Source organism: Halichoerus grypus, chromosome 3, assembly GCF_964656455.1.
Source record: "Halichoerus grypus chromosome 3, mHalGry1.hap1.1, whole genome shotgun sequence".
In the NCBI taxonomy this organism is placed as follows: domain Eukaryota; kingdom Metazoa; phylum Chordata; class Mammalia; order Carnivora; family Phocidae; genus Halichoerus; species Halichoerus grypus.
In genome coordinates this window covers 19,927,199-19,950,034 of record NC_135714.1, presented here as the reverse complement: position 1 = coordinate 19,950,034, position 22,836 = coordinate 19,927,199, and the positions used below count along the sequence as shown (strand labels likewise).

The 22,836-nt window shown below is 47.6% G+C and overlaps 1 protein-coding gene across 1 annotated transcript in view; it reads left to right on the top strand.

The window, feature by feature from the left end:
• The first annotated feature begins 4,309 nt into the window (after positions 1-4,309).
• LGI2 (leucine rich repeat LGI family member 2) overlaps positions 4,310-22,836 on the top strand; it is a 32,914-nt gene continuing 14,387 nt past the window's right edge. The window contains exons 1-6 of the mRNA XM_036090599.2: positions 4,310-4,533; positions 6,450-6,521; positions 8,735-8,806; positions 10,799-10,870; positions 16,083-16,154; positions 16,841-17,010. Coding sequence (XP_035946492.2) covers positions 4,325-4,533; positions 6,450-6,521; positions 8,735-8,806; positions 10,799-10,870; positions 16,083-16,154; positions 16,841-17,010 — 667 coding nt within the window. The 5' untranslated portion in view covers positions 4,310-4,324. The remainder of the gene's footprint in view (positions 4,534-6,449; positions 6,522-8,734; positions 8,807-10,798; positions 10,871-16,082; positions 16,155-16,840; positions 17,011-22,836) is intronic.

The following is a 22,836-nucleotide window of genomic DNA, read 5'->3' as shown; positions in this document are numbered from 1 at the left end:
AAAAAAAAATGAATGAGACTTTTAAAAATTTTTACTCCAGGGAATCCAATTTGTAGCCATTCAAACCAAGTGCTTTTGAGGTTTGGATGAATAATTTTTCTTCCGTTGTTACAGCAAGCCTCCAGGCCAGAAGTGTTTGACATTAGGGAAGGCTTTCCAAAGCTTACGGTTGTGGGGAGAAGACCAGCTGGGGGTGGGGGTGGAGTTTGGTCGGAAATAGGGAAGGGGGATTAGAAGCATGATGAGGTCTCTGAGATTCTTACAAGATCTACAGTTCGGCTTAGGATTTGAAGATTATTTTTGGTCTAAAAATAGATCCCCAAACTGCAATATTCTTAGATTCACACTCTTCTGTAAGATTTCTGGTGCTCCTTGCTGATCGCACCTGAGAGAGATTTTTCTCTTGAACGTCTGTATGTCCAAAATGTCATTCATTCACTCATTCATTCCTTCAACCAACCAACATGACATTGAGGGCTTACTGGGGTAGAATCAATGTTTCATCCAGGGTATGAAGATTTCCCATCCACACCCCCCCCCCATCATTTCCTTGCTATCCCCACTGGTAAGTTAGCTGCCAACTCAGCCGCACATGGGTGTCTCCTGGACATTTCAGAGTCAACATCTCCAATACTAAACTGCTGATATCATTCTCCCAGCCAAATTCGCTCTTCCTGGCTTTCTCATCTCAAGAAACGGTGCCTCCATCCCCCACTGGCTCCCGCTAAACCCTGGGAGGCATTCTTGACATTTCTTTGCCTTCACGCCTAAGTCCAGCCCAGCATCTAGGGGGCTCTCAATCAATATTGACAGAAGGAACTGACAGGTGGTTGAATGCGAAGGGGAATGAACGAACAGTGCTTTAAGCAGCCTACCCCTGCCGTTCCAGCCCCTGCAGGAAGGCCTGCTCGTGTCCTGGAGACACAGCTGGAGTAAGCGTACATCTGAACGAGGATTTTTACAGTTTGAAAAACTCTTGCTATTTCCTGGAAACAGATTGTGTCTCTCTGATTGTCTATTAAGTTTTTTTTTTTTAACTGCTGAAGATCCTGGAACCAAACCAAAGTAATCTGCATGTCCATTTTTATATCTTAATTTATAGACTGCACCTTATAATTCACAAGCTTTCACTTGGTGTCTCTAACAGAGCTAAAACAAATTTCAACCCGGCCAGTTCGGCTACCCTATCTGAGTCTTCCTTCTGCGCTCTTCCCCTCAGGAACTTTCTAGTTTTTCAGGTTAGGGAGAGTAAGGACAATAATAATGATGATACGTCACATTCACTTAGGGTGGGGGGAAAGAGAGAGGAAGGTCTGATTCCCCCCCCCCCCATTTTACAGATGAAAAGATAGAGGCTGGAGATGGGACCGATAGGACCAAAGTCTTGCTTACAAAGAGTGAAGCCGGGCCTAGAATCTGAATTTCTGGAATTCCTCATGCCAAGGGTCTTTCCAGGACACCAGGCGAGGGTCTCTCCACCTCGGTACCAGTAATATTTTGGTCTGGATCATTCTTTGCTGTGCATTGGTCTGGATCATTCTTTGCTGTGCATTGTGCATGCTGTTTAATAGTATCTCTGGCCTCGATGCATCAGCTGCCGGTAGCAGCCACCCCACTGTGACAACCCAAAATGTCTCCAGACATGGCCAAGTGTCACTGCTGATTGAGAACCACGGTGCTAGACTGTGTCCTTGTCCTTGATTAAAATGGAGGCACAAAAGTCAGGAAAATTCATCTCCTTTTAGAGCCCCTCTTGGCCTCCATCTCTCTCCTCCAGTTCCAGGGTTTTGCTGGGAATTGCCCTGCCTGCAAGATCACATAGACCCCTGGACAAATACCCAGTCCCTCCTGTGTGGCATTGGGTGCTGTGCATTCTTGGTCACAATTAACTCCCGGGGGGGGGCGGATACAACCAGGTGAGGAAATCGAGGCTTAGAGAGGTTATCATTTGCCCACAGCTATAGCCAGTGCATGGCAGGCTGGGATACTAACCCAAACCTGTCTAGTTCTGGGGACAGAGGGTTTGCCTTCTCTACCCGCCCCCCCCTCCACTCCACTCCACTCCACAGGGCTGAGAACCAAAATTTCTTCTTCTGGGGCAGCAGGAAGGCACCGCGCTAGAAAAGCCTCACCCCTCCTCTCCATAAAGCAATAGCCCATCCCTCCGAAGGCTGGTGCCTTTCAGACGTGCAGGACACACATCCGCGATGGATGGTGGGTGCACGTGCCTGCTGCCCTCCCGAGAGTCTGCGTCCTCAGCCCCCAGCACCGGGCCCTGCTGGGTAAAGCCTCTGTGCAAGGCCTGCCAACACAGCGGAGAGCGCCTGACTCAGCAGCCAGCTCCGGAGTAGGATCCTCCTGGCTGGGTCCTGTGTAACCTTGGGCAAGAGAAGAATAGCTCTGAGCTCAATTTTCCCATCTATTAAATGGGAAGACCCCCTTCTCGGAGCAGATGTGGCAATTAGATGGGTGATGAATGTAAACTGATGGACAGGGATGCCGGTGCTGGAAGAACAGTGCCCTGCAATGAACGTCCAACTCCGTCCGTGAAGTTGCCTATAACAAACCCGCTCTCAGCTCCCGAACTTCTTCTGGTCAGCCCGTGACCCCCATGCACCATGTGGAGTGACTTCTTTAGGGCTGTCCGCCCAGCTAGACGTCAAGCTCCCCGAGGATCCCTATGGCCTGTCCCCTTGTCCCCTCCCACAGTGGCCAGCCCAGGTTGTGCTCAAAATGTTTGTGAGGGTTAGATGACTGATGATTCCAATAGTAGTAACCTTTTCCAGCAGGTACTGCCTTTTCTGGGTATCTCTCTCTCTCTCTCTTTTTTTTGAAGAGTTTATTTATTTATTTTATTTTATTTTATTTTAGAGAGCGGGGAGGGGTAGAGGGTGAGGGAGAGAGAAAATCTTAAGTGGGCTCCATGCTCAGCACTGAGCTGGACCCAGGGCTGATCTCAGGACCCTGAGATCAGGACCTGAGTCAAAACCAAGAGTCCCACGCTCAACCCATTGAGCCAGCCAGGCGCCCCTCCGGGTATATCTTAACAGACAAAATGATTTTCCTTGGTTAGTAGCCCGGATGGTGCCCTTGATTCCCTACCCTGAGCAGTTTGGGCTCTTTGCCATTATTTTGGTTCTGCTCTGGCCATTTTCTCTGCTTTCCCCAGTTCACACCACCTTGTGGTAAGATTCAAGCTCAGTGTCTCAAACGTGCTGAGTGGAAGAGGGGCTCCGTAGGGTCCCAGTCCCCATCCTGCTCTGACCCCATCTCTGCCCAGCCACTTACTCCTCCACCTCCAGCCAGCTACTGTGCCTCGGTTTCCTCATCAGTGAAGTGGGGAGATGAACGGGACCTGCCTCCAAAAGTTAGCAGAAGACGAAATGTACGGCGCCTCGGACGTGTGGGGCCTGCAATCTCCGCGGATGTCTGTCCTTTCACTGGGGTGGGGCACTGCCCCTGAGCCCGCTGAGCCAGGGAAAACTTTCGGAGGCTCCGTAGCTCCGTAGCAAGACCGTAGGCCGGCCGCAGAGCAGCGGGCAGGGGCGAGCAGTGCTGGAGCCCCTCTTCGGTCCTGCGTTCCTTCAGCAGGGAAAGGTGGCTGGCTTCAGTCACCCCCCACTCCCGGGGGGGGCTGCGGGAACGCGCGCCAGACCCCGCCGAAATCAGTGGCCACATTCACTTCATTTCCTTTCTTGAAAATTAATAAAGGCTGCTCAAAATTCTGTACTCTTCAAAGCACCCAGCAATCAAGGCAGTTCCCCCGGTTCCTACTTTTTTTTTTTTTTTTTTTTTGGCCTCACACTTTGTCCCAGATGAAAGGAGCCCAGTGCCTCCCCCAAATCCTTTGGAGCCCTAGGAGGGACTGCGGGGATCTGAGCCCCCCGCCGCTCAGCCGGGCCCCCGGGGAGGGGGGGTGTCTCCGTCCAGGGCCGCCCCTCCCCCCAAGGTCACCCAACTTTTTCCCGGGGCCCCGCGGCTCCCGGGAGGGTCGGGAGGGCCCGGGCGGGGCGCGCGGCGGGGGGGGCGGGCACCCGGGCCGCATTAGTCATTGGCCAGAGCGGGCGGCGGGCGCGAGTGCTGATGTCAGGCGGGCGCGAGTGCGGCGGGCGCAGCGGCGGCGGCCGCCCAGCAGCCCGGGCTCGGGTGGGGGGGGCGCGAGTGGGGGTGGCGGGCAGCATGCTGCTCGGCTGCGGCTCGGCCTCCCACACCCGCGGCGCCCTCGTCCTCGCCAGCAGCGGCCGCGGCGGAGCAGCGAGCGGCGCCCGCGTCTGCGGCGGCGGCGGCGGGCGCCCGGGCGGGGAGCGGGCGGCGGGGACCCGGCATGGCGCTGCGGCGGGGCGGCGGCGGCGGCGGCGGCGGGGCGCTGGGGCGGCTGCTGCTGTTGCTCAGCGCCGCGTGCCTGATCCCGCCGGGCGCGCAGGTGAGGCGGCTGGCGCGCTGCCCCGCCACTTGCAGCTGTACCAAGGAGTCCATCATCTGCGTGGGCTCCTCCTGGGTGCCCAGGATCGTGCCGGGCGACATCAGCTCCCTGTGAGTGAGTGGGACCCCTCCGGTGCCCGCCCCACCCCGCGCCCGCCGCCGCCGCCGGGGAGTTGCCTCTGGCGCTGGGACCGCGCGACCCTGACCCCACTTCCCAGCCTCTTTTTGGCGTTTGGTTGGGGGCCCGCTGTGGGACGTGGGTGGAGTCTCGGGCCCTGGGGACGGTGGAGGGAACCCGAGCCCCAGAGCCTGGGAACCCAGACAAGTCCCCGTGGCAGTGTTGCTTAAAGTGTGGCCTGCGGGCCACCTGCCTCAGACCCACCTGGCGGGGGTGGTGGGTGGGGGGGTGAGGGAGCTCGTGCCAATGCAGATTCCCGGGCCCGCGTTGAATGAAGCAGGGTCTCAGGAGTGGAGCCTTGGAGTCTGCATTTGGCGTCCCAGGTGATTCTGGGGGTGCATTAAAGTTTAAGAGGAGGGCTGTGAGGGGAGAGGTGGTCGGGTAGGGGCATGAATGTGCAGCCGAGCGTGACTGGAGTGAGCGTCAACAGGGGAGGGATGAGGCCTCACCGGCCCACCTCGCGTCTGGGGCGGTGGTTTACACCGTGTCCTCCTGCCGACCCGTCCACACTGCAGGTTGGGAAGAACCCGAGTAAAGGCATGCAGCCTCTGGAAGTGGGGGGCCACCTCCTGAGGCCTGGAAGAGGGGAGCACAGGGCTTGGCAGAGCTTTGGGGCATGTGGGGCACCCAGGCCAGTGGCCAAGTGCTGGAAGGCAGCCTGACTTCTTGCCCGGAGTTCACAAGCTTCTTGCCCCTCTCCCCACCACACATTATGCTGGCTGCTTTTTCAGCGCTGGAGGAATTGACAGGAAGGGTTCCACCTTATTTCTTCACCTGCTGAGAGATGCTTTCAACCCGCCCTCACACAGCCACTCTCCCCCACAACCGGCTCTCCTAATGGCAGTGGAAGGGGCTACGGGGCCATATCTTTACTGCTGGGAAATGTTTCTGGCTGAAAGCACTTCCTCCTTCCAGGCCAGAGTGCTGGGGTGATGCCCACTCAGTCACAGAGGCAGGGAATCCCAGGGGCAAAGTTGCTCAGGTCCCTTGTACGACACGCCCCTGCTTCCCACCCCTGGCAAGGTCCAGGGGTGAAGGGGTTCCCATTGGCATTACAGAAACTCAGGATGACCTGGCTGGCAGGAACGGGCGGCCTTTTTGATTACTGATGTTGCTAGGTCGTGTGACATGGAGGATTCCAGAAACTGGAATTCCCCTTGTTAAATCCTTTAGAACAGCAGCTGCTTAATTGATCTGCCTGTTAACTGAAATAATTTTGAACTAATGTGTGGCGGTCCTGCTGTGGCCAGAAAGGATAGGGGACCCGGTGGCAAAAATAGTCAAGCAGCTTGCCCCTGTATTGACCATTATATCTGGCAGATGGCATTGTCTCCCACCGGACATTCAGGTTCAGGTGTCTCTTGAGTTTTCCCCCAAGGCTTTCACAGTGCATTTAATCAGAAGTGCTCTGAGTGTCTTTCAGAGATGTGCTCCCAAGGAGAATGCTTAATCCTACCCTGGAGTTTCCCCTGCGGACATTAATGCTGTGTCCATACAAACAGAATCATGGGCAGAGGTGAAGCAACTATCCATTTTCAGCCAGGGCCTCCTGTAGTTAAGAAAAGGAAGTGAGGAGATTGATTTAAACTTGCTGAGATAATGTCTGTGGAAGGAGCTCTATTATTCAGACTAGTTTTCATATTGATCCAGCTCATTGGGAAATGGCTTGACTCTTCTCATTTCTACCCCTGAGAAGCCCCTGGTTGACTATTTTAAGCCTCATCCTGCGTGGAGGAGTTCGAAACACAGGTGGAGGATAAGACTGGTTGCCCAGCCTGCAATCACTTCTAGAAAAATAAAACAAAACCCCAAAATCCTAGGCCTTGTTTTGCTTCTCTTTTGCCCATAGGAGCCTGGTAAATGGAACATTTTCGGAAATCAAGGACCGAATGTTTTCCCATCTGCCTTCCCTGCAGCTGCTGTGAGTATGGGAAGTTCTCTCTGAAAATGGGGATCCTGAAGGTGCAGTCCTGGGAGAAGCCATCTCTGCCTCTTTGGTGTCAGTCCTTCCTTAAATACCCCAATAAACTCTCGGTGTTAACTGTCCTGTGGTGTCCCCACCTATCTGAGTCTCAGGCTCTTTGCTCAGTGTCCCCTCCTTCTTTTGACACACATTTTCCTCAAAGACTTTATCATAGATCCCAACACCTGTATTTGGCAACTGAGGGACGTGATTACACTGAATGATGGCCTGAATTTCACCTAAATGAAGTGTTTCCCAGACACCTAACTTTAAAAGAAAACCTACATTGTGGGGCGCCTGGGTGGCTCAGTCATTAAGCGTCTGCCTTCAGCTCAGGTCATGATCCCGGGGTCCTGGGATTGAGCCCCGCATCGGGCTCCCTGCTCCGCGGGAAGCCTGCTTCTCCCTCTCCCACTCCCCCTGCTTGTGTTCTCTCTCTGGCTGTGTCTCTCTGTCAAATAGATAAATAGAATCTTAAAAAGAAAACCTACATTTTAAACTCTTTATGTGTCTCTGGAAGTAGAAGTATTTTTAGTTGACTGACCATGTAAACGATTGGGCAGCATACTATACGTTTATATGGAAAATTTTATTTAATCATCCCTACAAGGAGAGTATTTTTATTTCCCCCTTTGACCGACAAGAAAATTAAGACTCAGAGAAGTTAAGTAACTTGTCCAAAATCCCAGCCACAATTCTTTTTTTTTTTTAAAGATTCATTTATTTACTTGAGAGAGAGAGTGTGAATTGGGGGAGGGGTAGAGGGAGACAGAGAGGGAAAGAGAGAATCTCAAGCAGATTCCCCGCTAAGCATGGAGCCCCTCACAGGGCTCCACCTCAGGACCCTGAGATCATGACCTGAGCTGAAAAAAATCAAGGAAATCAAGTGTCAGACGCTCAACCACTCAACCAACTGAGCCACGCAGGCGCCCTCCCTTCCCCACGCCCACCCCCAAGCCAGAATTCTTTTTTTTTTTTAAGATTTTATTTATTTATTTGACAGAGAGAGATAGCGAGAGAGGGAATACAAGCAGGGGGTGTGGGAGAGGGAGAAGCAGGCTCCCTGTGGAGCAGGGAGCCCGATGCAGGGCTCGATCCCAGGACCCTGGGATCATGACCGGAGCTGAAGGCAGATGCTTAACAACTGAGCCACCCAGGCCCCCCCCCCCCCCCCGCCAGAATTCTAACCCACACTCATAACTGCTCTGCATCTAGCCACTCTTGGCGAGTACTCATGTTATGCCTGGTATCCCAGTTCAGTTATTGTTTGCTGATGAAAAGAAATGTCCAAAAAGCAGTATTCAAAAGGAAGTCAGTGATAGGCGAAGTCATGAGTACATAGCTCATTCTGTTTGTTCTGTTTCTTAAATTTGAGATGAGATTAAAAATAAGCAATGTACTACAGAAAAATAGGAGGAAATAGCCTTTAGGAGGTCACTTCTCATCCTAAATAAACTTAATGTTGATATTTTTGTTCTTGAAATGTTATGGACCTACTCATAACATTGTACTTAACATTTTAAAATCTGTAATTTCTTGGAAATTTTAGTTCTATTAAAATATACTTTCCATATGCTAGAAATGCAATTTTAGGTATCTCACCAAATAGACTTAAGTGGTGACTAATAGAAACCTATGTGCTGATAAAGAGTCTTCTGAAGATTTCTTAAACTTTTTTATTATTTCTCATGGGAATGTATAATAGAGAAGAAAAGATTATTTATTTATTTATTTATTTAGGTCTCAGCTGTGTGACCTTGGTCAAGTCACTTAACCTCTCTGGGCACAAATTTCCCCCTTAAAATAGAGTCGGATTAGGTCCTTTTAGATCTCTGATTCCAGGACTGCTTGTGCATGTTAAAGCATTCACTGGCTGTTTAGTTGTGCTGAGCGTTAGAATGTTTTGAGATACAGCTATCAAGTCTTATTTACTGAGACCTACCGGGGAGAAAGGGTAGAGCAGTGGGGGTGACCAGAAAATCTAGCCAAAAGAATCCACTTGCCACCGTCCATCGCATCTGTGAGTTGGGCTGTGCACCTAATGAGCCAGTCTTAGGCTGAGAAGAGCCCATGTTTGCCATGGATCAGAACATAGCGAAAGAAACCGAAAGAGTTTCGCTATGTTACTCAAGGTGTCCATCTCTGCACTGAAATCCATCCTCTACTTTCAGATTGCTGAATTCTAACTCATTTACCATCATCCGGGATGATGCTTTTGCTGGACTTTTCCATCTTGAATACCTGTAAGTTCTGTGCTTTGTCTCTTTTCTGAGCATTTGGCATGTCCATAGAATCGCTGTCTTGCTTTCCAAGCAGGAACAGCATCTCTCAGAGAGCTTAGGGGTGGAGAAAATGGAGAAAACCCCATTCTCTTTTCAGCACTGACCTTTTATAGTTTACTTGTGTATAAACATGCTGGGACAGGAGGAGGTTGGAGACAAAGCGGGTGAAAGCAAACAAAGAAGGCAAGATATTCATTCATTCTCTGCTGACATTTAATTTGGCATGTAGTAAGCACAACTGGAGATTGCGTTGGATATTTTTACCTCTCATAACTAGGCATGGATTTGCTGATGAGCCAAAATAAAGCTGAAGGATTCTGAGTGTTACTTATTTTTAAGTAAAGTCTCCCTATATGGGGATACACCTTCATGTTTTTAATTTGGCTCTCCTAGATCCCGTTTGCAGTATCTCCTGTGGGCTGCTGCTGAGAGTCTAATTTTATTTTTTTCTTCTCTATAAGAAGAGGGCTTTTTTTTCCTTTTCAGGTGTGCAGTTTTCTTCCCGTAGCAATGAGCTTTGCCCGTGTTCTGATTTCGTTTCCTGATTTCTTTTCTGATTTGCCCCTCCCTGCCCCCTCCATGTCCGTTTCCCCCTTAAAAGCTTTCATCCTTGTCTTTTGTAATTTTGTAATAATATTAATCCTGCTATCAGATGGGATTTCCTTACTTAGCATTCAGAGGGATTTTTAAAGCCTCGTCTCTGCTTTCTTATCTGAGGTTAACAGGTAGATGTTTGAATTCTAAACACATCCTGGGTCTAAAAAAAACTCTGCTGATTTTATGTCCTTAGGAAAGAGGTCTCTGAAGGAATTCTTCCTCCAGAGTACACATAATATGTATACTTTCCTAACAGCCCTGATAGTATACGTAATATGGAAAGCGGGGTATGACGGAAGCTAAGCCTAACCAGGTTCTATCAAAGCACACGAACAGCTGATGGCGGTAGTGAATGTAAAGCTATCGGTTTTCTCTTGTGAGCAGTTCATCTTACTGCCAAGGTTATTGAGGGGAAGTTCGCTTATCAGTCTATACTGAATTCTATTACTGAATAGACCCCTGATTTAAAAAAAAAAACACATCAAAAAGATGTCAGTACAAGAATCAAGAACTATTTCACTAATGAATGGCATCGTGTTGCAAAGCCTCTCCCTTGGACTATCTCATCAAAGACCCTCTTACATTTGATGTCATGGGATGCCATAAACTAAAATATAGTTCCCTGTGGTCCTAGGGAATAGTTGGAGTGCATTCGCTTCATGTATTTCCCATAAAGACTTTAAAGCATGGTCAGAGTTATTACTGCAAGGTCCTGTGTGCAAGCCCTAAGCCATTTTAGCACAGAGCAAGAGGTTTGGCCCATGCTCAACTTCATTATATTTCCTATTTTCTAGTGGCTTAGAGATCTTGAGAGAATCCTGCCTTGTTACCCATTTGTTCAGAGATTAGACTGTGTAGGACATGCTGAAGTCAAGTTTGCCAGAAGCCAAGCTTAATGGAATTCTCCCTCGGCAAAAACTTGAAGGCAGAGATGTAAAACAATGAGCTCCCCTCAAGAGACAACGATATTAATGAAAGTATTAATAGCCAGGCACTGTGAAATATAAGAAGGTTGGAGTGGGGAAGATGTCTGGAAGCATTCCAGTCTTGCAGAGTTTTAAGAATTTCTTGCTTTTGTATAGGGCTTTCTTTTTTTTTTTCTTTTCCCCCCAAGATGTTTTTACCCATGTTGCCAGCTCCGAATGTGAAGCCTTCCATGCTGCTTTTGGAAGGAGCGCAGAACATACATTTGTGTGCACGCATTCTTGCACACAAACCCAGCTCCCGTGCAGCTACCTAACCCTCAGAGATGAATGTTTTAAATTCATGCATGTTTTCAGATTTTGTTTTGAATATCACTTTTTAGAGATACTAAGTCAAGAAAATTCCGTTGAATGCTACTGCTTTTCTCTTTAGGTTCATTGAAGGGAACAAAATAGAAACCATTTCAAGAAATGCATTTCGTGGTCTCCGTGACCTGACTCACCTGTAAGTCCTGTGAAAAATGTTGCGGGTCCTTTAATGGGTGGCATAAAATCCACTTCCTGGTGCCTTGCGCTTTCTTGGCTGCACTGTACATATCGTTAACATTCTCTCAAGGAAACTAATTTCCAGGTTGCCCCAAAGGTTTCTGTGCTGTTGATCGGACACCAGCCTAGTGTCATTACCCATGCACTTGGCTTTATGATCTTTTCCATCATCCTGATGGGCTGTTGTGGACCATGTGACTGTACGTGCGGTGAGGAGCCCGCTGAGCCGTGAGGGGTGGGCGGGGGGTTATGGAGGAGGCAGGAAGGAGACCTCCATCCACCCGCACCTGCTGTGTGCGGGGCACATACCTGCGTGCTTCGTGAGCCTTCTCTTCTTTATCTTTCACGATATTTAGTGAGTCTCCATTTTACAGATTTGGGAACTGAGGCTTCCCTGACTCATTGAAGAATGTTGAGTGCAGGATCAAAATTAGGAAGAAGTGGAATAGAGACATTTTTGTGGTTGCTCTAATTTGAATGCAAATAGCTTTTTCTTTTATGTTGGATTAATCTGCAGCTTAAGCTAAGCTCTCTGGCTTCTTTAATAGCTTTCTGGAGGAAAAAAAAATTAAACAAATTGATTTGAATTGGCATATCAGAATGAAGCAAGTACACACACTTGGCAAACTTAGGAAGCCGGAAAACATTGTGGCGGTATTTATGAAAATGTAAAAATAGTCATTGTCTTGGTAGGAGCAATTTATTAGCCAGGGCCAGGTCCCATGTGCATGATAGGTATTTTGTGATTGAGTAAGATAACATGTCTCATCTTGGTGATAAAAGGAAAATTGGGAGAATAGGAGGATGTTGAGTGGGGGGTTTTGGGCAGGGGTGATAGAACGTTCGGCAGGTTCAGCCTTGACTGATACACATCTAAGGAGATAATCATGTACATCAAGTCCTGATACAGCCAAAGGTGTCCGTCCACAGGCTCAGGGGGCACTTGGTTCTGGAAGCCTACCAAGCAGAAGCCCTGCCTGAGTTAAATAAAGCTCCTAGAATAAGAAGATGAGGGAGGAGCGTGGGAGGGAGGTCCAAACATCTGGATCGGCACCATCAATACCAGAGAGTGTCAGCCTCTTGTTGCCATTATTGCTCCAGGTTTTCCTTCCTTTCTGGAAAAGTCTTGTTTTGTTGTTGTTTTCTTTTGTTTTTTCAGATTGAACCCAGATACCAAATCCCCATGTTCCTGTAAAGGTTAAGATAATGGATTTGGAGTCATGTAGACTTGGGTTCAAATCTCAAAGCCGTCATTTATTACCATTGCTTGGCCTTTCTGAGCCAGAGTTTCCTTATCCTGAAGGTGTGGGTGATTACACTGACCCCATAGGATTGTTGCACATGATGGGTTAATGCTTGCTTGCAAAGCATCCAGCCCATTACCCTTGGTAAACGCTCAAGGGCTCAAGGTATGGTTGGCGTTGCTACCATCATCATCATCAACAGCAATATCATTGCCTCCGTCCACTCATGAAGAAGTCTCCATTTTCTCTATGGACTGCCGAGGACCCTTGGCAGTGCGAGCGGCCAGACAGGGTCTGCTAAGAAGACAGCTGTGGGTGTCTGGAGAGGAACAGCTGTGGCCAGACAGATCTGGTTCCCAGAAGTCAGGAATGAGGGGCTTTGTTTTTGAGCAAAAGCTCTGGGCAGATCATGAACCTAAGCAAAGCCCATGTGACTGACTGAGTTAGCCCAGATGTCAATTTTCATTTGACCAATTGGCTATGGGTCGTTGGTCTGAACACAGGTGTGACCACGCCGGTATTGTGCATGCAGGTTTGCATATCTTTGCACAGGTTTGCTCAGGGACGCATGGACTTCTATGCATGGGTAGGTATGTGTATATAGTGTGTGTGTACAGAACTGTGTGTGCATGCTTGTTATTCGTGCACACAACCACATGTGTATATAATGCGTGCATATGTGTTAAAAGGCACCTCCTATTCTGTGTGACATGTAGAAAGCAAGAGTCCTTTGGGTACTTCTTTTTTTTTTTTTAGAGAGAGAACATGCAGTGGCGGGGGAGGAATAGAGGGAGAGGGAGAGAGGAGTCAAGCAGGCTCCACACCCAGCGCAGAACTCGACCCAGGGCTCGATCTCATGACCCTGAGATCATGACCTGAGCTGAAATCAAGAGTCAGATGCTTAACCAACCGAGCCACCAAGGCGCCCAGGTCCAGAGTACTCGCCCGATGCAGTAATTTGCCATTCTATAGTCAAGCGTATAGAACCCGCCTCTCCCCACTTCTCCGTCCTCATTTCCTGAAATGTCTGCAGAGCACTGCTCTCTCCGTGGACCCCCGTGCACACCTGACTCATCTTATAACTGGGCTTTTCCTCACATCCTTCCCTTGACCGGAATGTTGTTTCTTCTACCTTCCACCTCCTATAATCTGCTTTTCCTTCCAAGTCCAGATTAAGTTCTGTCTCCCCTCCTGGAGCCATTCTTGATCTCCCCTCTGCCCTTCCCAGAGCCCTTACTCTGGTTCCACACACCCAACACTTGACCGTGGCAGTGGCCATACTGGTTGGTACTGTTTCATGATGTCAGTTTTATCCCCCCCCCTCCCCCCCCACTGCATTGAAAGCTCCCTGAGGGCAGGGCCCAGGCGGATGGTTCATTAGCTCTGCTCTTCCCCCAGGCGTCTAGGACTGAAAGCCAGCACGACATTCTTTCTGATTACCTGGTTGATCAATCAGTTCCTTACTGAGTTGGATTTTCCTTACATACTCTGCTTCTGGGCAAATCAAGTGACTTTCAAAATTGACTCCTTAGGTTGGAGATGTAGGTAGTAATTAAAGCATTTAATGCATTGTTTAAAGAATGAACCAGTCCTCCCCACTTCATCCCAGTTTCTGTAAACTTCTAAGCAAAGGGACCAAGAAGTCACTATCTGGACTTTGCTTGTTTAAGGATCTGGTTTTTATCTTTTATGACTTTTTCCAACACCTACGGGCTCACATTCTTGTTCTCAAGAAGCATAGATCAGGTTTCAAAGCATTGAAGAAGCAGTCCCAATCTGTAACTAAAATCTAGGACATTTGTTTTCCAGCAGTCCTATAAAGCCCAAGGGACAGGTTGCTGTTAAGTAGTTTTAGAAATGAAGTAAGTGCCATAAATTTGTAGACAAAATGAAGTGGAAAGTGAGATGTTATGCACTTAGCGTGAGTGGAGTGGATAGTCCATCTAAATAATTTGGCTTTCTGAAATCCAAATTGAACACTTGGAAAGGTTGCTAAACATACTGCTTTTTTTTAGCTTTGACCATTCCATCTATTCTTGTCACTTCAGTACCATACGTTTCAATTAACTAAAAATGTTTAGCTAAATAATTAACCCTTAATTAGCTAAAAAAGTTGTTTGGACTTTCCAGAAAAAATGACCCTCAACCAACAAAAAAGCAAAACAAACGTTTTTTTTTTAATTTCAGAAAGCTACTTCTAGGGCATGTTCTGTCTGATTCCATAGTCAGCCTATTTTCCAACATCTTTAAAAATGTACCAATAAATCATTTAGGAAAGAAAGATAAAATAATAGATGAAATTGTATTTTAATCCATTTGTGGTTACCTAGGTGGGAAGGCACATAATTCTGAAATGATTAGGTCTCCCCATAGTCTCTTGGTATCTTGCAGCAAGTATGTTTGGGCTAAAATGGGCTCAAAGTTTTCTCTGCGAGCTGATGCTAAGGAGGGAGGAATGCCCATTTCTTTAATTCCCTTTTCTGCAGTGGATCACTATGAGGCTACGGAAGGCTAATTTCATGCATATATTTTAAAGAGGTTGGTGCTGACTCGTCTGCGTGTTTATGATTTATGCGTCTTGCTGTTTGTATTCCCCCATACAAAAGAAAACAAAAGTAGACATCAGTTTCTTGGCTGACTCCCGTTAGAGCATGATGCCCAGGGGGGGAAGCACAGACTTGATGAGCATCTTTCAACACCCAGCATCTTTCTACGTCAGCCGCCCAGCACCGCGGACATTCATCTTCAGCAGGATGATGACAGGGCACTGCATGATCCTGAATCATCAGAAAAAGAGTTGATGATATTCATTCTTCCTGGAGAGGGAGAGCAGACTAGGACATTTTGGAAAGATCTTCAACACTGAGAGCAAAAATGCAAAATGTTTTCTGGTCAACCTTCGTTAGTGAGAAGATGCAATTGATCACAATCAGTTGTTCTCTAAACATTGTAGTTCTTTGCAATTTTTATATTATCATGGGGCTAGAGCTGAGCATCTTTATGTGAAAGAGTATTTACTGAATCCTTTCTTAGAGTCACAAGTCATAGAATTCACTTAGATGGGCTGTGAGGGAACTTCTTGGACAAGACTATACACCTTTTCTTTTATCTTTCTCACTTAAGTGCTTCCTTCATTCACTCAACAGAGACTTAGTGAGTTCCTGTTAGGTGCCAGGCACTGTTTAGATGCTGGGGATTCAGATGTGGACTAACCCAAAATCTCTGTCCCCATGTTGCTTATGTATAGGGAGAATACACAGCCAATAACCGAAGAGGTAATTAAAGTAGGTAGTATGCCAAGGGACAGTTGTGCAGTGAGGATCAACAGAACAGGGAAGGGAGATGGTAGAGGTCAGGGAAGGGGTGATCGTTGAGGACAGACCTAAAGGAGAGCGAGCTGTGTGCTAGAATGAGCTGTGTGGGTAGCTGGAGGAAGACCGTTCAGGCAGACGAATCACAAGTTCGGAGGCCTCGGGGTGGGTGCGTGCCTTGCCCGTTTGAGCAGTAGCAAGGGGCCCAGTGTGGGTGTTCTGAGTAGTCAGAGGTTCAGTCCATCGGTAAGTGGGAGTGGGGGTAACTTGACAATGGAGAGTCTTGTATGCCATCAAAGGGATTTGGCTTTTATTCTGAGAAACATAAGATGCCATCCAAAGTTTAAGAAATGTATATAAATAAAGAGCTTAATAAATGCTTCTTTAAAAAACAAAGCAAAAAAACTTACATTGTACTCCAGCATCTGTAATGCTGTCTTTGTACAACAAATCTCATTTCTTTGTCTCAGTATCCATGCGCAAAGCCAGAAATTGAACCAGGTTGTGCTGAAGAGGGTTAGAGCTCTGTTTTAAATCATTAGCTTTGTTTCCGGGACTTTGGAGTGACAGGGCATGAGGATAATAACCACATTAAAATATGACTTTCTTGTTCTAGTTCTTTGGCCAATAACCACATAAAAGCACTCCCAAGGGATGTCTTCAGTGATTTAGACTCTCTGATTGAACTGTAAGTAAGGAAAATTAAGTTTATGTGTGCTTGTCATTGTGCCCCAGTTAATCATGTCTTTAAGCCCCCTCTCCCCATCACTGCATTTCTTTTATGCTGTAGTTAGGAATCGGTGACAAGAGTGCATGGTGGGAAACAGCATACATACAGTTTATATTATATTAGTTAGATCTTGCCATGTTGGAATACACTTAGTAGCATTAGGCCAATGGTAAGGTAGGCTTGCTGGTGTGAGGTTTCCTTTCTCAAGGTAGCGGATCCCTCTGTTTTATCTTCTAGTGTTCGTCACTTCTCACTGGACATTGATCAACAAGATCTTAAAGTTTCGATCGTGTTCGCAAAAGCGATCTTCTTAGAATGTCCTGATTTTGTTTGTGAGAACCTGCATCTTGGGGGGGTGGTGTTCTAATGTCGACCCCGTCCCCCCTTCCCCATCTCCAGCATGGCGTGGTGACAGTTTCAGGAGAGTTTGGAGACATGGTGATAGGTTAACTCTGTGAGCTCTCTGCAGGCTCTAGTTAAAATCATGATAAGTACAAGAAATAGGATGTATTAAATACAATTTTTAAAATTTCATATAAGTATATGAGGATGTTAAATCCTGCTGGATTTCCATATGACTGCTGAAACATTTCAGGCCTGTCTGTTTCTCCGTCGATGCGTTTGTGTTTCATTTTGTTTCTTAGCGATTTAAGGGGCAATAAATTCGAATGTGACTGCAAAGCCAAGTGGTTGTATTTATGGTTGAAGATGACCAATTCCACTGTCTCCGATGTCCTCTGTGTCGGTCCACCAGAATACCAGGAAAAGAAGCTAAATGATGTGCCCAGCTTCGACTACGAATGTACCACCACAGGTATTCAGAACCTCTATCACTGAAGACTGTTACGGAGGATAATCGGTTTGTTTTTCTTTTAGGTCATCCACAGGGAATGGAGAAAAGCGGGTGTAAAGGCGTTCTGTCCAGATTATTTTAGGCAACGTTTAAGCGTTCTAAAAGAAATGAATTGATGCGGTCAGGAAAATATCTCAGCAGTTTGGAAGGATTTTTGTTAACTGCCCTTTGCCTTAATTTTGATTTTTTACACAATTCCAATCTCTCTGACTTTTTTTTTTTTTTAAAGGGCCAAAGTATAAACTGATGAGTTGGGCATAAGCCCATTTACGGGTCAGGTTTCATGGAAGGTCAGTGCAGAGAGGCCCGCATTCCTGCTCTCGGGATGATCCGCTCTGGTCACTCCTCTCCTGATTGAATAATGTGAAGTTTACTGAATATTCAGCTAATAAATACCAGCCTTTAACATCCGTAAATTCCTTTTGTAGTTCTATGTACAAAGAGATAACTTGGTGAATTATAACCAATGGCAAAATAGAAATAGAAGGGAACAACTAGCTATCTAAAAAAAAAAACAAAACAAAAAACTCCTATTGAGGAAAAATGTACAGAAACTTTGATTTTGCATTTTTCCATGGCCTGCCTCAAGGTTTCCATTTATACATTTTACAGGTTATAAGACAAAATTAAAATACTAACTGCTTCCCCTGTCGCGTCTCGTGGGGAGCAGGGGCGTGTCTCCGTCTGAGAGGCCTCGGTGAGTTCCTCCGGCTTCTAAGGCCAGCTTTTAAAGGAAAGCAGATCAATCCCCAGTATGAAACCTGCTTACGAAACTCATAAGAATAACCGTTTCGGCTGAGAGCTGATACCTACAAAGCCTCAAGGCATGTCAGGGGGAATAGCAGGCATGAGAACTCAGAAAACAGTGACAGAAACTCAAAAGGAAAACAAAAAAAAACAAAACAAAAAAACAAAAAACCCTCCAAGAACCAACTGTGAGATTTAGGCCAGTCCTGCTGCCCTCCAAACAAATAAACAAACAAGAACCCACAAAGTAAAAACTATTTCTAGGTATCTTCATAAGTAAGGGACTTGGCAAGTTCTCTCTCTGCTGGGAGAAAAGCCACAGATTCGTGGCTGCCCATGTCTTCCAGTTTGAAAAGGGCCTTACTCAGCTGTGTAATTGGCAGGTACCCTTTGGCCAGCAGAGACCACGAGCAGGTTATTTATTATATCACGGAGGAGCGCAGTAAATCAGAGCTCAGAGTCAATCACATCTGCACCAAAAGGTGGCATTCAAGGCCATTTGGTGTGAAATGCCAAACCACAGCTCCCCGGGGCTCCTTTCTGTCTCCGCTCCAGTTTTTCTGGAGAGTTCTCTATCTAAACCCCAGGTGAAGTGAGCCGCTTTTTCATTGTTCTCTTCACACCTGGCCAGAGTGGCTGAAAATTTTGCCAGTCTCTGGGAGACATGACATGGGTTATCCAGGGCCTGGGAACAGGGAATAATTTATATGAGAAAACAGGATTTCTGATTTTTGCAACCTGGGGATGGTTATGAAAATGATCTGGGCTCTCAGAATTGTCACAAGGGTAAAAGGGGCTTGGAACCAAGGTAGCCAGCTCTGGAAACCTGTCCTAAACCCAGAACCCATGGGGCAGCATGAGCCCCCTAACATTTTAGGGCATCCTCCCTCTCTTATATATATTTGTCTTTGTTAGAAACCTTCCTACTAAAATTTAGATAGTCAGCACTACTCCCTGGTAATAGGCAGGTGATGATTCTATCTTTGCTACTGTTTTCTCCCTTTAAGACCCACGAACAAATTAGCTTTCGCTCATGGTTTCCTCCATCAAGAATAAATGGCGTACCCAAGCGGGGCCCACCCCCAGATACAGTCCCTGCCTTGTAAGAATGAAGTCAATAAATTCTGAGTTTTTTTGGTGCCTGTCTTCCGCTCATATCAAGCCTCATCCTTTGGTGCTTTATTAAAGGCTGGGAGGGAAACGCGTGAGGATGGAAGGCAGATAGAAAGCCCCATCTAAGAGCCCGGGGACTAGTGAGGACGGCATCCTCACTACATTTTTGGGAAGAAGTACATTCTCTGAGGGCATTATTTTTCTCTTAGCTCGGATTTTCAGGAAAGGCGTAAATTCTTCAGGTAGGGGAAGGAGAGGAAGATCCTATTCTTCCCAGAGAGAGGAAGGTTTCTCTTGCCATTGTGTTGTGGTGCCCGGGTATAATTCACACGGCAGAACCACTGCCGGACTGTTTCGGCTTCTAGCTTAATCACAGTCCTTCCATAACCCTCCGCTTTCAAGTCTATTTTTAACCACCTCAGAAATCCCTGTTACCTACTCATGATTCCCCGTGTTAGGTGGGTAATTCGATAAATTCCTTAGAGGGAGTGCATCTTGCATCCTAATTGTCCTGTTAGCAGGGGTTTAGTAGCTATCGCCGGGCTGATGAAATGCAAAGAGAAATAATGCATTAATGTGCAGTTTCTTTCCCAATAGGATCAGCGTCATGTATAATTTATTTTCTGCAAGGGCTATAAATAGCTATAAATAGCTGTGTAAAAATCTGTTGATTCCAGTGGGAGCAAGGCCTAAATTGTAAGCGTCCCACTGACATCATGAACTTAATCCAACGTGAATGGAAGTGGCAGCGCTTTGTGGAGAGCGTGCCATTAATACTTTAACACTAGTAAATTGATGTCATATCAATATGTGTATTGTTGGAGATCTTTGCACGACGAATGTGCTTTTGCCGGTCGTGAAAGATGAATTAAAATGGGGACGGGAGAGGGTCTTTAAATTCCTCCAGCCCCTCCCCACCCCCAACCCAATACATAGTGATCAGTCATTTTCTTTTCTTCCTTTCTTCCTTTCTCTTCTTCCTCCTCCTCCTCCTTTTTGGGGGTGGGGGACGGGGAGAAGGACTCTCCTATTAAGAATTAGATTTATAATTCAGATGATTTAACAGTCTGTGTTGTGCCAGATAGTCAGCATATAGAAAATATTATGAAACCAATGTTTTGGGAAAACAAATGAAAATAGAACCGTTAAAAGCTAGATTTGTAAAATGCTGTCTAATTTTGGCAGCTCTCTTTCTTTCTAGGGTTTTTTTAAATAAAAAACTGGAACTTTTTGGTCTGCCCTTTAAACAGCCTGCAATTTTCAGTGAATGCTCATGTTTCTGAGACGTCGGTGTGCAGGCGGGAGACGTGGGTTAGAGGCAAGGCAGGACTGTTGGGAACCTTCGGGGCTTGCGTTAGCAGAAGGCAGCCCGAGAGGCAGAAGGGGTCTGTGGCTGTCTCAGAATTAAAAGACCGCAGCTGTATTCTCGGAGTCCTTTCCTGTCTCCAGAAAAGGAAGCAGACGATGACTGCTACCATTTCCCTTTTTCTGTGTATCTACAGGTTGAGTTTTGTCCGTTTTTACTCTTTGATGTACTCTAGTATCTGGGGGGTTTGACAAGGGACAGGGCTGGGAGCCATCATGATCCTTCCTGAGTGTTCACGCAGCAACTCAACACGGTCATTGTTCTACAGCCTACAAAGCTATCGTATCAAACTCCCCATACACGGGACTCTAATGCTAACACTTACACTCTCTTACATAGTCGCTGCGGCAACCTCACGAAATAGGTGTCACCTTTATTTCACTGATGCGGACCCTGAGGCTCAAGTTTCTTGCCCAAGGTCACAGAGCTGCAAATACAAGCGGGAACCCGAAGCCTAGCCTGTCTTAGCTAAAGCCTCAGCTCTTGCGGATGCTCTGCTCCCGGCTCTGGGGGTGAGGGGATCCCTCACAGTAGTGGTACTGTCACTTGTCCCCGCTCTCCCTCGGCTACTTCTTGCTGTCAGGTGCAGAGGCGGCCTCCTCTTTGCTTCTCCCTCTTGTCCCTGCACCTGCGTGCGTCGTTCATTCACCCCCAGCCTCCTCCCCACACGGTCTGCAGAGTGGACCACAGGGTGGGCGAGGCCAGCCTCCCACACTCCTGTGCCAGCACACATTTATTAGGCTGTGCACTCAGAATGGGGATAGGGACACCTCCCAAAGTGAGCGTGTATTGAGCCCTCACTGTGTGCTACGCACAACTCTACGTGAGTAAGAATTAAAATATCCGATGAGGACACTAAGCCAGACAGAGGTGAAATAACCTCCCCGAGGTCACTCAGCCAGACATCAGTCACAGCTCTGCCATGTCATCTTAGATGCTGTTAGGATGGACACTTCCTCAAGAGACAGCCCAGGGATGGCTGGGACGGAGGAGGCAGGCTGTCCTTCCTCAGACCTCAATTCCATATTTATGAAGCCCCTACCACGTGCCAGGCCCCGAGATGGGCACTTCCACCAACATTACCAATGCGTCCCTGCCATCAAGCTTGGCAGGTAAGAATCATCGCCCCCATCTGGCACAGAAGTAAACTGAGGCCTTGTCAGGGAAAGTGCACAGCCCCGGGCCTCAAGTGCAGGGGTTGGTTTCAGGGGGTCTGAATCCAGGCACAGGGCTCTTCTCTGTGCCGCATGCCATCCTGGTTCCCTCAGCCCTGCTCCCTTCTCCCGCCCCTCATGATACCTGCTCTTCTCATCCCCGCTCTACCCTTCCCACCTCAACCCTTGCTCAGCGTCTCTCAGTCTCTCCCTTCCTTTCCTGCCTCTGCCCCATCAGCATTATCCTGCCTTTGCTCACCACTGAGTGGCTCACCCCTTTACTGTCTTTCTCACTTGACCTCATTTATGAGGCTTCCTCCAAATCAGAGTTATTTCTTGAGTGGCCACCATGGGCTTACGCCGTGGGAGGCTCTCAGGAGGGTGGGACCCAGGCCTGACCTCAGAAAGCCCTTGGTTCAGGAGGCACAAGACCCTGGCTGTGTGGACGCACGCCCTCTCTGAGCTTCAGCTTCTGGCTCTGTGAAAGGGCTCAAGGCTCTAAGATCTTTCCCATTTCTCCAAAGCTGACTCTGAAGTTGCCATGCTGGAGATTTGTGAAGAATGAGATTGAAAGAGCCATGCCTAATGATGAACCCAGTGAGGGAGGAGAGAGTCCTGTGCATTGGATCTGGGACGGCTTTGCAGGAGAGATGGGGCCAGAGTTGGCACGGCTAAGGGGTGGGTGGGCAGGGGATGGGCAGAGCCAGGGTTTTCTCAGAGGAACGACTTCCCTCAGCCAGACGTCCACCGTCATTTGACCCTGGGTATGCTTAGCCTGCCAAGAAGCGGTGCACATGGAAGCATCGCTAGCCCAAGAAATAACTTACCTTCAACTTTCTTAGTGTTTTGTTCATTTGTTTGTTTTAATTTTTCTTCATTGCTTCCCTAGCTCCCACACACTATCCCTCCTTGCATCCCAGGGCATGCTCACCTGGTTCCTTGGTAAGATGGTACCTCCTTTCCAAGAGAACACAGTGAGTCAGTGGGAGCTGAGGGGGCCATACCCTGAGGAGTGTTGACTTAGCGCTAAGTGTAGGAGTAGAACACGTGTTCAGATAGGATGGTTCTACGTAGCTTGAAGATCCAACAGAACTGTCATTGTTCGCGGACCGCGGGACACTGTCCAGATTGCAGGCGTAGCCGTCCCTCACCCCCTAGTCCAACAACCAATAAACATCCTTCGGTTCACTTCTCTGCTCTACGGGCTTCATAAATCTCTGGGTCTGTATCAGAGGGCTTGGCTTGGTTCCCCAAAGTGCAGCGTGCCCTGTGGGGAGTTTACCTTTGGTTTTGAACCTGGAGTTGGGGAGCGTGGGAGTGTAACCACAGCCGAAGCAATCACCTTGGCAGGTAAGCTTGAGAAGCACCCAGCAAGCAAAGCAAGTCAGGTTTTTTGCTCCTGGGGCC